General features: G+C 36.7%; 1 protein-coding gene across 1 annotated transcript in view; it reads right to left on the bottom strand.

Annotated features, from left to right (window-relative positions):
• The window catches only part of LOC108388459 (kelch-like protein 4), an 82,733-nt gene that overhangs the window by 18,917 nt on the left and 48,941 nt on the right, over positions 1-14,875 (bottom strand). Inside the window, exons 4-5 of the mRNA XM_073227700.1 lie at positions 12,031-12,227; positions 7,828-8,040 (exon numbers count right to left, since the gene is read on the bottom strand). Coding sequence (XP_073083801.1) covers positions 7,828-8,040; positions 12,031-12,227 — 410 coding nt within the window. The remainder of the gene's footprint in view (positions 1-7,827; positions 8,041-12,030; positions 12,228-14,875) is intronic.

The raw sequence follows: 14,875 nt of genomic DNA, 5'->3' as shown, positions 1-14,875 counted from the left end.
CACTTCATATATTTCATGTCTAGAATATTTGTTTAAGGTCACTTTCAAAATTGTTTTGGAAAGTCTATATTCTGTATGCCATTGCCCACCACTGCCATCAGTAGCAAAAGTCCACAGCAGTCTACATTGTAGGCTCTAAGGCCTGCTCAGGGGTGGGAGGCCAAGGTACCACTGGTTGTATGGGCTGGAAATGTACCCACCTTCTAATAAAGTAAGAGAAGTCCAAACTAAGCACTTTGCTGAAAGAATGTCATATTGACTTAAAGCAGTGAAGACTCAAATGGGTCTGGTCCTTTACACCAGGGCATCTCAAGTGTTTACATACCTAAGAATCATCTGGAGAACTTGTTAAAACAGAAATTCCTTCTCCCTGTACCCAGAAATTGTTTTGGTATGTATGTGGTGGGAATCAGAAACTGAGTTTCTTACAAGCTTCCAGAAAATGGCATGCACCTGGTCCATGGACGTTTTGAGAAGCACTGCCTTAGAAAATCTGTTAAACTGTATAGACCTTCTCATGAGAGTAACACACATAAGAGCATCAACATAAAATTTCCATAGATGCTGAACCTCGGTTCTAAGATTAAGTGAATATTTTAATGTTTCTTTTTTTGGTGTGACTATTGCCTTGCCCTTTGAATAATTTGCTATACCCAGGAGAACAGTCAATGTTTTCCATTTCATATCGATAGGTTCTCAAGCTTACTAGAGTTCCATGGAATTTAACTTACAGCTAAAATGTTTTTTAAAATGTAGAGAAACCGGAAGATCCAGATTAAAGATGGTGGCATGAGAGGAGAGACAGAGGCTTCCTCCTAAAACTGTATACAATTAAAAAATATAGTTGGCACAACTAATCCTGAGAGAGCAACAGGAAAGCGTACTGCGTCAGACTGCACACACCTGGAGAAAAGAGCAGACCTCACCGAACGGGGTAATGTACCAGAGCTGTGGCTCCGCAGGAACCGAGCCCTTCCCCCACCCCAGATCACTGGTGGGAGGAAGTGAAACAGAGCAGGGAGGGAGAGGAAGGCCTGGGACTGCTGAATACCTAGCTCCAGAGATCTTCTCTGGGAGCACAAACCTACATTTCATGGTGCTTTCATGATAATAGCGCGATTACCGGGATGTAAAGCTAAGACAGGAAGAATTCCTGAAGAGACTGAGATTTCAGCCACATGTGGAAAGCAGGGATCCATATCCAGCTGCTCTGGGACAAAACCTTATACCGGGGTGCTCAGCCCATTGGTTCAGGCAGTGGAGACAGGCACAGCAGCCGGGAAGCAGGGAACAGCTCTTTCCTCCTCCCAGGCACCAATACCGCTTCCCTGTGACCCCCGACATTGCTTCAGGGGCTGAGCAGCTCCATAGTAGAATTTCTGGACACTAGAGGACATCATATACAAATATGAAATGCCAAAGGAACCTGGTCCAGAGAAAAATTAATATAACTCCGGAAAAAGATTTAAATGACATGGACCTTATGACTCTTCCTGAAAGGGAGTTCAAAATAAAAATCATCTACATGCTAATGGAGGTATGGAAAGATATCCAAGAACTCAGGAATGAATTCAGGTTGGAGATTAAATCACTGAAGAGCACTATGGAGGGTATTAAAAGCAGGTTGGATACAGTGGAGGAGATGATAAATGAAATAGAAACTAGAGAAGAGGAATACAAAGAAGCTGAGACACAGAGAGAAAAAAGGATCTGTAAGAATGGAAGAATATTGAGAGAACTGTGTGACCAATCCAAATGGAACAATATTCACATTATAGGGATACCAGAAGAAGGAGAGAGAGAGAAGGGGATAGAAAGTGTCTTTGAGGAGGTAGTTGCTGAAAACTTCCCCAATCTGGGGAAGGAGATAGTCTCTCAGGCCATGGAGATTCACAGATCTCCCAACACAAGGGACCCAAGGAAGACAACAACAAGATGTATAGTAATAAAACTGGCAAAGATCAAGGATAAGGACAGAATATTAAAAGCAGCCAGAGAGAGAAATAAGATCACATACAAAGGAAAGCCCATCAGGCTAACATCAGACTTCTCTGCAGAAACCTTAAAAGCCAGAAGGGAGTAGCATGATGTATTTAATGCAATGAAGCAGAAGGGCCGGGATCCAAGATTACTTTATCTGACAAGATTATCATTTATATTTGAAGGGGGGATTAAACAATTTCCAGAGAAGCAAAAGTTGAGGGAATTTACCTCCCACAAACCATCTCTACAGTCTATTTTGGAGGGACTGCTATAGATGGAAGTGTTCTTAAGGTTTAAAAGCTATCACCAGAGGAAATAAAACCACAGTAAAGAAAGTAGAACAGCTAATTACTAAGCAAATGGAAAATTAAATTAACTAGCCCCAAGGTCAATCAAAGCATAGACAAAGAATACAGAATATGATACCTAATATACAAAGAATGCAGGAGGAAGAAAAATGAGGAGAAAAAGAAAAGAACCTTTAGATTGTGTTTGTAACAGCATATTAAGTGAGTTAAGTTAATCTCTTAGATAGTAAGGAAATTAACCTTGAACCTTTGGTAACCACGAATCTAAAGCTTGCAATGGCAATAAGTACATACCTATTGATAATCACCCTAAATGTAAATGGACTGAATGCACCAATCAAAAGACATAGAGTCACTGAATGGATAAAAAAACAAGACCCATCTATATGCTGCCTGCAGGAGACACACTTTAAACCCAATGACATACACAGACTAAAAGTGAAGGGATGGAAAATGATATTTCATGCAACTAACAGAGAGAAAAAAGCAGGAGTTGCAGTACTTGCATCAGACAAAATGGACTTCAAAACACAGAAAGTAACAAGAGACAAAGAAGGACATTACATAATGATAAAGGGGTCAATCCAACAAGAACATATAACCATTATAAATATCTATGCTCCCAACACAGGAGCACCCACATATGTGAAACAAATACAGAATTCGAAGGGGAAATGGAAATCAATGCATTCATTCTAGGAGACTTCAACACTCCACTCACTCTAAAGGACAGATCAACCAGACAGAGGAGACAGAGGCACAGAAAAACACAATAGAACAGATGGACCTGACAGATATCTACAGAACTCTACACCCAAAAGCAACAGAATACACATTCTTCTCAAGTGCACATGGAAAATTTTCAAGAATAGATCATATACTAGGCCACAAAAAGAGCCTCAGTAAATTCAAAAATATTGAAATTGTACCAACCAGTGTCTCAGACCATAAAGCTATGAAACTAGAAATAAATTACGCAAAGAAAATGAAAAATCCCACAAACACACGGAGGCTTCACACATGCTCCGAAACAACCAATGGATCAATGACCAAATAAAAACAGAGATCAAGCAATATATGGAGACAAATGACAACAATAATTCAACACCACAAAATCTGTGGGACTCAGCCAAAGCTGTACTAAGAGGAAAGTATATTGCAATACAGGCCTACCTCAAGAAAGAAGAACAATCTCATATAAGCAGTCTAAACTCACAATTAATGAAACTAGAAAAAAGGACTACAAATGAGACCCAAAGTCAGTAGAAGGAGGGACATAATAAAGATTAGAGCAGGGGAGGGCTGTGCAACACAGTGAAGACAAGTAGTGATTCTACAACATCTTATTTTGCTGATGGACAGTGACTGTAATGGGGTTGGGGGGGGACATGGTGAAGAGGGGAGCCTAGTAAATATAATGTTCTTCATGTAATTGTAGATTAATGATAACAACAAAAATTGGCTACTAAATTTCTGCATCTTAAAAAAAATATTGGAGCAGAAATAAATAACATTGAGAGGAATAAAACAATAGAAAGAATCAATGAAAGCAAGAGCTGGTTCTTCAACAAATTAAACAAAATAGATAAACCCCTAGCCAGACTTATCAAGAAAAAAAGAGAGTCTACACACATAAACAGAATAAGAAATGAGAAAGGAAAAATCACTATGGACACCACAGAAATACAAAGAATTATTAGAGAATACTATGAAAAATTATATGCTGGTAAATTGGATAACCTAGAAGAAATGGACAACTTTCTAGAAAAATACAACCTTCCAAGGCTGACTAAGAAAGAAACAGAAAATCTGAACAGACCAATTACCAGCAATGAAATTGAAATGGTAATCAAAAACCTACCTAAGAACAAACCTCCTGTACCAGATGGCTTCACCACTGAATTTTATCAAACATTTAGTGAAGACCTAATACCTATTCTCTTTAGAGTTTTCCAAAAAATAGAAGAGGTGGGAATACTTCCAAACTCATTCTAAGAGGCCAGCATCACTCTAATACCAAAACCAGGCAAGGACACCACAAAAAAAAGAAAATGACAGACCAATATCCCTGATGAACATAGATGCAAAAATATTCAACAAAATATTAGCAAACAATTCAAAAATACATCAAAAAGATCATATATCATGATCAAGTAGGATTTATGCCACAGATGCAAGGATGGTACAACATTCAAAAATCCATCAACATCATCCACCACATCAACAAAAAGAAGGACATAAACCACATAATCATCTCCATAGATGCTGAAAAAGCATTTGACAAAATTCAACATCCATTCATGATAAAAACTCTCAACAAAATGGGCATAGAGGGCAAGTACCTCAACATAATAAAGGCCATATATGACAAACCCACAGCCAACATTATACTTAGCAGCGAGAAGCTGAACACTTTTCCTTTAAGACTGGGAAGAAGGCAAGGATGCCCACTCTCCCCACTTCTATTCAACATAGTATTGGAGGTCCTAGCCATGGCAATCAGACAAAACAAAGAAATACAAGGCATCCAGATTGGCAAGGAAGAAGTTAAACTGTCCCTGTTTGCAGATGACATGATATTGTACATACAAAACCCTAAAGAATCCTCTCCAAAACTACTAGACCTAATATCTGAATTCAGCAAAGTTGCAGGATACAAAATTAATACACAGAAATATGTGGCATTCCTATACACTAATGATGAACTAGCAGAGAGAGAAATCAGGAAAACAATTCCATTCACAATTGCATAAAAAAGAATAAAATGCCTAGGAATAAACCTAACCAAGGAAGTGACAGACCTATACTCTGAAAACTGCAAGACACTCATGAGAGAAATTAAAGAAGTTACCAATAAATGGAAACACAGCCCATGCTCATGGATAGGAAGAATTAACATTGTCAAAATGGCCATCCTGCCTAAAGCGATCTACAGATTCAATGCAATTCCTATCAAAATACCAACAGCATTCTTCAACAAACTAGAGAAAATCGTCCTAAAATTCATATGGAAGCACAAAAGACCTTGAATAGACAAAGCAATCCTGAGAAGGAAGAATAAAGCATGGGGAATTACGCTCCCCAACTTCAAGCTCTACTACAAAGCCACAGTAATCAGGACAGTTTGGTACTGACACAAGAACGGACCCATAGACCAATGGAACAGGCTAGAGAGCTCTGATATAAACCCCACCATATATGGTTAATTAATATGTGATAAAGGAGCCATGGACATACAATGGGGAAATGACAGCCTCTTCAACAGCTGGTGTTGGCAAAACCAGACAGCTACATGCAAGAGAATGAAACTGGATTATTGTGTCACCCCATACACAAAAGTAAACTCAAAATGGATTAAAGACTTGAATGTAAGTCAAGAAAACATAAAACTCTTAGAAGACAACATAGGCAAGCATCTCCTGAATATAAACATGAGCAGCTTCTTCCTGAACCCATCTCCTTGAGAAAGGGAAACAAAAGCAAAAATGAACTCTTGGGAATACATCAAACTAAATAGGCTTAGTATGGCAAAGGACATCATCAACAAAACAAAAAGGAATCCCACACTATTGGAGAATATATTTGTAAATGACATACCCAATAAGGGGTTAACATCCTAAACATATAAAGAACTTACACACCTCAACACCCAGAAAGCAAATAACCCAATAAGCAAATGGGCAGAGGATATGAAGAGACAGTTCTCCAAAGAAGAAATTCAGATGGCCCACAGACACATGAAAAGATGCTCCACACCACTAATCAAGGAAATGCAAATTAAAACCACAATGAGATATCACCTCACACCAGTAAGGATGGCCAGCATCAAAAAGACTTAAGAACAACAAATGTTAGTGAGGATGCAGAGAAAGGGGAACCCTCCTACACTGCTGATGGGAATGTAAGCTAGTTCAACCATCGTGGAAAGCAATATGGAAGTTCCTCAAAAAACTAAAAATAGAAATACCATTTGACCTGGGAATCCCACTCCTTGGAATATACCCAAAGAATACAAGTTCTCAGATTCAAAAAGACATATGCACCGCTGTGTTTGTCGCATTTTTTACAATAGCCAAGATACAGAAGCAACCTAAGTGTCCATCTGTAGATGAGTGGATAAAGAAAAGGTGGTACATATATACAATGGAATACTATTCTGCCATAAGAAAGAAACAAATCCTACCATTTGCAGCAAAATGGATGGAGCTGGAGGACATTTATGCTCAGTGAAATAAGCCAGGAGGAGAAAGACAAATGCCAAATGATTTCCCTCGTTTGTGGAGTATAACAATGAGGCAGAACTGAAGGAACAAAATGGCAGCAGACTCACAGACTCCAAGAATGGACTACTGGTTACCAAAGAGGAGCATTGTGGGAGGGTAGGTGGGGAGGGAGGGGAAAGGGAACTGAGGGGTATTATGTTTAGTATACATGGTGTGGGGGATCACGGGGAGAACAGTGTAGCACAGAGAAGGGACATAGTGGATCTCTGGCAACTTGCTGCACTGATGGACAGTGACTGTATTGGGGTATGGGTGGGGACTTGATAATATGGGTAAATGTAGTAACCACATTGTTTTTTCATGTGAAACCTTCATAAGAGTATATATCAATCATACCTTAACACAAAGATTTAAAAAAATACATAAATCAGCAGCAAATTAGCATTCTGGTTTTCAATATTAACATTTAATTAGTAAATTTGTTGAAAATCAATGAATTTTTTAGTGTCTATGACACCACTCATCCATTAGGTCCAGATAAGATCCCTCCTCCCAATGTGGATGATGTTTCAGGACTTTAGCCACTGGCTCTCTGTGAAGTGTGCAATATAGTCATATATATGGTACATAAAGGATATCTACTATTGATCAATTTGGTACAGAGAAAAAAGTATGGTTTTCACTAATGGTGGAATTATGTAGTGGGACTATATTCTGCCCTCCCTAAACATCACACACTAAAATTCAATATGAGATGGGTCAATCCTGAATCTTATCCAAGGGTGTTTGATTTTAGAATCATTTTTAGGATAATCCTTCAGCATGCACGATGAAGATGCTGTTATAATGACGGTCTAGTGCATCCAACTATTCTAGTATGCTTTCAATCACAGCAGCTAATCACCCATGTCAGTAGTGATTATCCAGAACCTAACTCCTTCCTAGAGTTTCCTCTGACATTATACTGTACCAATTATCATCGCCTTGCCTAGAAGGTGGGCAGAAAAAGACAAAGAGTTAACCTAGTCATTTTCCCTGGTTGTTACAAGCGCCCTTTGGTGAGACAGGAAACGGAAGCTAATGGTTATACAGACGTCCAGAGATTACCAGTAGGGTTTCAAAAGAAATCCTTGTTTTCTCTGCCTTCATCTTAAATACTGCTTATTGAAGGCTGCATATGTCCTTCAAAAATCCTGTACACTCCAATTATCAGAAGTCCTCTGAATAAAATAAAACTAGGCAACGAAGGAATGGATTAATGCCTAGTGGCAGTTCAAAAGGAGAGTTTGCTCTACCTGGGTAGATGTCCCTACCTGTGGTGGAAGCAAGGGCAGTCTTATGTAAGAAAGCAGCATTGCCAGGTCTTGCTGCCTCGCCTGCACATCATAATCCACCCACTGCATGACAGCATTGAAAATGGTTCCTTCATCAGGCACATTAACGTCATCACTGCACAGAAGTTTGCAGAGCTCATTAGCTGGAAGCAGGAGGAATTCTTCATTCTTTATTACCTCGATGAAGTGTTCCTAGAAAAGAAAGGTCTTCTACTGAAACCTCGTACTTTGGGAACTTATTAACACAATGAAAATATCAAAACATTTCACTTTGTTAAATTTCAGAAAAGGCTGGAGAGACAGACATATGCGTTTATACTGCCTAGGACAGGAGGCATGGGCGGGGGTTTGCTTGTGAGGCTGAAGAGCCAAATGCTTCCACTAGGGATATTTATGGAATACAAGGAAAAACCTTAACTTTTTCATGGGCCATGCAGGGAGTAGCCGAGTTGATTTTCTTTCCCAGCTGTTGTGGGTGACAACAGCTTTTGGCTCCAGAACTGATGTTGAGTTGGTCTCTAGTCAAAAACCTTAAGAGAAAGGCTGAAAATTTTCAAGGTGGGTACTATGTTGAAGGGCTGGGAGGGGTAGCTCTGGCTGTGCATTTGAGGGTCGAACATGCTGAATTCCTCTGAGATGAGAGGAAGAAATTGACGAAAACCTCTTTTCTCTTATAGATAAAACACTATTTTCTATTAACCAAGGCAAAGGTTTCTTTCATAATGGACAACAATCTCCACATTCAGGACAATGTAAAAGGGACTCGTGTGGAATTATTTTTTGGGGACAGTGGGAGTCTCAATTTTTATATATTATATCTCCATTTTTTCCTTCTGTCATGGTGTTATCTTGTATTTTGTCAAGTCCAAATTTCAGGCAGCTGTGTTTCATTTTTTACCTCTCAAAACACAACTCTATTTTTTTCTGATTTATAAGGTCATACATTTTCTGTGACAACACAATTATCACTTCCAACATTTTTCTCAGTAGGGATCTCCTTTTCAATGCAATGAACTATACTTCTGAAATGGAGATAAACGTGTCTAGTTGGCAATTTATGTAGCCCACTAAATAGATATTCTAGAAGAAGCCAGAGACACCCTCTGAATAACTGGAGGATCTGGATAAATCAAACACTCCCACAGCTCCACTCTGAGTTTGTCACTGGGCAACTGAGTTAGCCTAGTAGAAAAATATATCAAGTTTGATATACCCATCTGGAAGCTCTGATACCATAAAATCTGAGTTAACTTGCTTGTTTAGACCAAGAGCCCTTTTATGAATGAAGCAAACAATTGAGAAAGACCTGATGATCTTACTGTAGCACGTGTCCCCAGAGGAAAACCCTCTCACCTATAGCAAAAGAATAGAACTAGAACTGTTCCTACAACTCATAGTACATCACATTTGTACAGTACGTCACACTTTGCTGGTTTCCATCATGAACACTGTGGTCAGCAATCAGATTTTGAGGGAGGTGGAATTCTTCTGAGATAACAGGCTATGTGAACTGTTTGATCTCCCGTGCAGTAAACGGCAAGTATGGATTCAGACCTAAGCCTTCAGGTCTACTTCATTTTGTCTGATACTGAAACTGCTTTTCATAAGTGACATAATTTTTGTAAATGGGTTAAGAAAAAGATAAAGCACTCCAAAATTTGTTTGCCCATTACTGGTACTACATGTACACTCCGAATAGTATAGTTTCAATACTATAGAAGACTCCATAACTGCTTTTCCTTTCTATCCACTCTCTAATGAAAGAAAAGGAAAAAAAGAAAGTAAATGAGATGGCGGGAGGGAGGGAGTGAAGGAGGAAGGAAGGGAGGTGGCCGATTTGAGAAAGCTAAGAAATGATTAAAATGCTTTACATTAGGGTCATATTTAGATATAGCCAGAAATTAGATTTTTTGAATCGACTGTGGCTTCAGAGGGCCTGCCTAATGAGACTGTTGAAAACTGTTTGGCAACACAGTGAATTAATCTAAATAAAAAATAACCGTGTGTTGGTCTAAAGTATCTACATATGGCACTGCCATACCCAATACTGTAGAGAAATATTTAGTGTGTCAAGATTAATTCTAAATTGCCTTATATTAGAATTATCTTGCTCCTAATTTCAAGGTAAACACTCTTCTCCGTCCACCTTCTTAAGAGTCTTCTTTTGTGCCTTTGGTTTCGTATAAATCTACACTTACACACTGTTGTAAAACTTATTAAATGAATATAGCACACTTGCTGAAAGTTTCACTGATGCCGGCTACTGTTTATGATTATGATGCTTAATTTTATGTCTCACCTTGAGCCATGGAGTGTCCAGACTTTTGGTGAAATCCTATTTTGAGTGTGTCTGTGAGGGAGTTTCTGGATGAAGCTCTCTCACATTAGGGAGGGCAATCTGTTTACTCAGTTTACAAATCAAGGGACTGTAATTAATTCTTGGAGTTTAACATTATTCCAAGACATTAAACTTATTTGCATTTTATACTATCAGTAGTGTATTACAAAAGCATTATTACAACAAGATCTTTACCTATTTTACTAAAAAAACTAAAGAAAGGGGATTTAAGGAGACCGCAGTATTGTGTTTTGATGCACATCCTGCACTAACGCTCAGTTTCACTCACATCACATAATAGGAAAAGGAAGACAAGTTCATTTTGAGCAACAGAAATAATTCAAGCTGTTTATCAGAATATGTTTTGTCTGCAAGAGTAAGGTACCAGACAGGAAACTGTTAATACTTAGTTCAAGAATTTAGGTAATTTAGCAGGGAAGATTTCTTGTTTAGTTTTGTGTAGGATTAACCTTTGAATTATATAACTGGTGTTCCTATAGATTATATGGCATCTGTATTTAGGATATAGGAATATAAATAGCATAATTAAGAGACACGTCAAAAATGCCAATCCATTATAATACGGCTCTCCACATTTGAGGAATATGTTCGAAACTTCAAATTCTGAACAATAACCAGTGCTGGGAAGAAGAAAGAAGAAGGTTTAGAAGAAATATTTTGAGAATTCCAGTATTAGAAATTTAAACATTTTAAGGACTTCATAGCAACTCTAGAAAATACTTTTTATTTAAATGCATCTCAAACCTAAAACTGTAATGTTAATTTTATTTGTTTCTGTTTATCTGTGATTTTATATTGTTTTCTTTATACATTTGTGTTTTATTTTTGAATTTTAAATAACTACCAATTTTCTTAGCTTGAAATATTTATCTTTTGACTGGCTTTCACAGAAAGATCCATTTCTTCTCTTGTTCGCTACTTCAGAAGTTAAAACATTCATTCTCTTCTTTGTATCAGGGAAATATTACCATTAATGGTAATTTAATATCTTCTGTCTATTTTTTCTTTTTCTTGCCTCCCTACAGAAATCTGTATTTCATGTCACCTCCATCTGACTGAATAAATGTAGCCTTATCCCATGCAACATTCAAAGAATTAACACAAACAAACATGTTCACTTATTACAATTCTACTAATAGAACTGAAAAAGATCTTAAGTTAGCTAAGTTAAAGGATTGAACTGAAAATTGTTTTTAAACAAAATATGTTTTCACTAATACCTAAGAAGTCCATTAAAAAGAATTGGCTCATTTACTAATTTTGATAGTTCTCAAGTTCTTCCAGTTAACATTGGATCATTAATATTTGTTTTTCCTTATTAAACATTTAACTTTCATTAGAAATAGTAATTTGTGTGATTTTATACACTAAAGTTCTAATAGTGTATAAAAACATTAGGGAAGTTTATTTTCCTATCTACTATGGATTCTACTTGAAGTATGTACTTGTTTGGGAGAATTTTTGGCAGAATTTCCATTTCTATAGCTTTTGACATTTAATTAAACCTTTTCAATTTCAAAAATGAGAAAATTGAGTACAGTTCAACCAGACAAATACTTTTATATACTATCCATTAGGTGCAAGTCATTTGCAAATTGTATGTTTATATTGCTTTTTAATTTTATCCCAACATTATAATCTTTACATTGGAAAGGTTTTATATATATACACATATATATTCATAGATGTATAAATACATACACCCACATATATATATATATATATATATACACACACACATACACACACATATGCATATAAGTAAACAAATCCATAAGTTACGTATTGTATTATATAAGTTAATTTGAAGCAGATGATTTTACCATTGTGTACTTATGTGCCACTCTCAGGAGCTCTGTGCAGCCACGGGCATCTCCAAATGACAGAATCCCTAAGCAGTTTGAAGGATGGAGCTGCTTTATAAGAAAATTGGAGCAGACTTCAATGACTTGAGTCAGCTGCAGAAGACAAGCTGCACCCAGCAAATTTTCAGTAGTATCTTCTGTCAATCGCAGAACACCTAGATGTTTTGAAAAAATAATGATTTTATGTCTCATGAAATAAGGCACAAATATGCTAACTGGAAAATTTTCAGTTCTCTCATTAGCAGGGCTGCCTTTTCTAAGGTACAACAACCACTCAGGAAATATTTTTTTAGGGAATCTGTATAAACACATTAACAAGATGGACGAAGGGAGCCAGTCTAGATGATCAAAAACAACTGTAGCAAATGAACAGTGAATACTATCATTACAAAGAGAAAATTGTTATTTCTTTACCATCTTAAACCTGCATCTACACCTTATTTAAAAGCATGTCTACATCATGACTCAAGGAGCATTATATCATTATATAAGGATCATACAATTGGCCAAAGAGGTAGCTGTCATTTGTGTGGAAAAACATCTTGGCAAATAAGAGCATTGAGGTTATACGTCTGTTTTTTAAAGTCTCCATTTACTAGCTGATAAGGATGACTTTTCCTAAATATTTTGCCAGTAATTGACACTTGGACTCTCTCAAAAGAAAGAAAACACTGCTCAGAGTCTAGAGATAAACAACTGCTTATATGGTTACTTTTGTAGGTATAAAAAGCAGGCTCTGTTTGATAATATATGTAAAGGCTATCTGTAAAGGATTTTAAAAAATGAGATCAGAGCTACTTAAGCTATTTCCTGTGTAGTGATAGGCTGCAATAAACACATATTTACTTATATAATAAATAGCTATTTAAGGTATTTCCTGTGTACTGATATGCTGTATTATTTTCGGAACAACCACTATTGATGAATTATTGAAAATGTTATGTTTTTTGATAAGTTATATTCCTATTCGTTTTGGCCAAGCAATATAGGTAAGTTACAAAGTACGATATTTCAAATGGAGTATATAAATTATAAACTCTTCCTTTGTAAGTTTGCCTTTTAAAATACCTTCACATAGATACTGTATGGTTGCATAACCATAAAGAAAAGAGTAATACATACTGATAGATTATCTATATTTGGTTCAACCTCTAAAATATGTTGTAAACAAATCCAGTCCATCAGCCATTTTCTGTGTCGTTCTTGTCCTGGATTTTGAAGGGAGAGCCCTGCCCATATGTCATGAGACCCAGAGAAGTATGAACTATTCTTATATTCAGATCTAAAGATTCACATGCTATAGACATTGAAACTTGGCCTGGTTATTAAGAATATTTATTGTTTAATGAATGAATCCATAAAACTTCTATAAGAAAACAGCAAAATAAAAGCTCCTTAATCTTGGAAAGATTTCTTGGGTAAGCCACCAAAATACAGACAACAAAAGCTAAAATAAACAGGTGAGACAACATTAAACAAAAGAGCTTTTGCATACCACAGGAAATAAAAATAAATTGAATAGAAGACCTATAGAATTAGAAAAATATTTGCAAACTGAATATCTGGTAACAAGTTAATATTCAAAATGTATTAAGGTCTCATACAACTCAATAGCACAAAAGAAAATTATTGATTAAAAAATGGACAAAGAACCTGAATGGACATTTTCCAAAGAAGATATACAAATAATCCAATAGGTACATGAAAAGGTGCCAGAGATCAACAATCATCAGGGAGATGCTAATCAAAACCATGAGATATCTCTCACACCTGTTAGGATGGCTGTTATCAAAAAGAGAAGAGATAACCAATGTTGCTGAAGCTTTGGAGAAAAAGGGAACCCTTGTACAGTTGGTGAGAATGTAAAGTGGCACAACCATTATGGAACACAGTATGGAGCTTCCTGAATGAAATTTTAAAAATAGAACTAACACATGATCCAGCAATCCCACTCCTGGGTATATTTCTAAAGGAAATGAAATCAGAATCTTCAAGAGATATGTGCACTCTGTGTTTATTGCAGCATTACTCACAATAGCCATGATATGGAACCTAAATGTCCTTTGACAGATGAATGGATGACGAAACTGTGGTTTGTATATGTGTGTATGTATATATGTGTGTGTGTGTGTGCACACACAATGGAATGTTATTCAGTGATGAGAATGATGGAAAGCCTGGCATTTGTGACAACATGGATGAACCTGGAGAGCATTATGTTAAGTGAAATAAGCCAGAAAGAGAAAGACAAATAATGTAGGATATCACTTGTATGTGGAATCTTAAAAAAAAAAGTGCTGATTTTATAGAAACAAGTAGATTGGCAGTTGTCAGAGGCTGAAAGGGGAAACGAAGAAATACAAAGGGTACAAACTCAGTTACAAGAAGAATAAGTTGTGAGGATCCAATGTACAGCGTGATATGTACAGATAACAACATCGCATTGGTTATTGTATTCTTGAAAGTTGTGTCAGAGTAGAGCTGAAGCATTCTCACCATGGAAAATAGTTCACTATTTGCCGTGCCTTAATTTTCATGACTTTGATAAGGGTTCCACAATGTATATGAATATCAAATCATTACATTGTATATTGGTGTTAAAATAGCTCTATTCTCTCACAGTAAAAAAAAATTTATTGCATATTATTTACCTTTTCTCTTTCATACTACTGAGTTTAAATCCTGATTCTTCCCCTTACTACCTTAGGATCCTTCAGTTTTCTCACTGGTAGAGTAGGAATAATAGTACTGTGGGTATACAATGCAGGGTTATTGTGAGGACTGAATCAGATAATACATACCA

This window comes from Manis javanica, chromosome X (genome assembly GCF_040802235.1).
Source record: "Manis javanica isolate MJ-LG chromosome X, MJ_LKY, whole genome shotgun sequence".
Classification (NCBI taxonomy): domain Eukaryota; kingdom Metazoa; phylum Chordata; class Mammalia; order Pholidota; family Manidae; genus Manis; species Manis javanica.
Note: the sequence above shows the minus strand (reverse complement) of the source record. Positions and strands in the feature narration are given on the sequence as shown.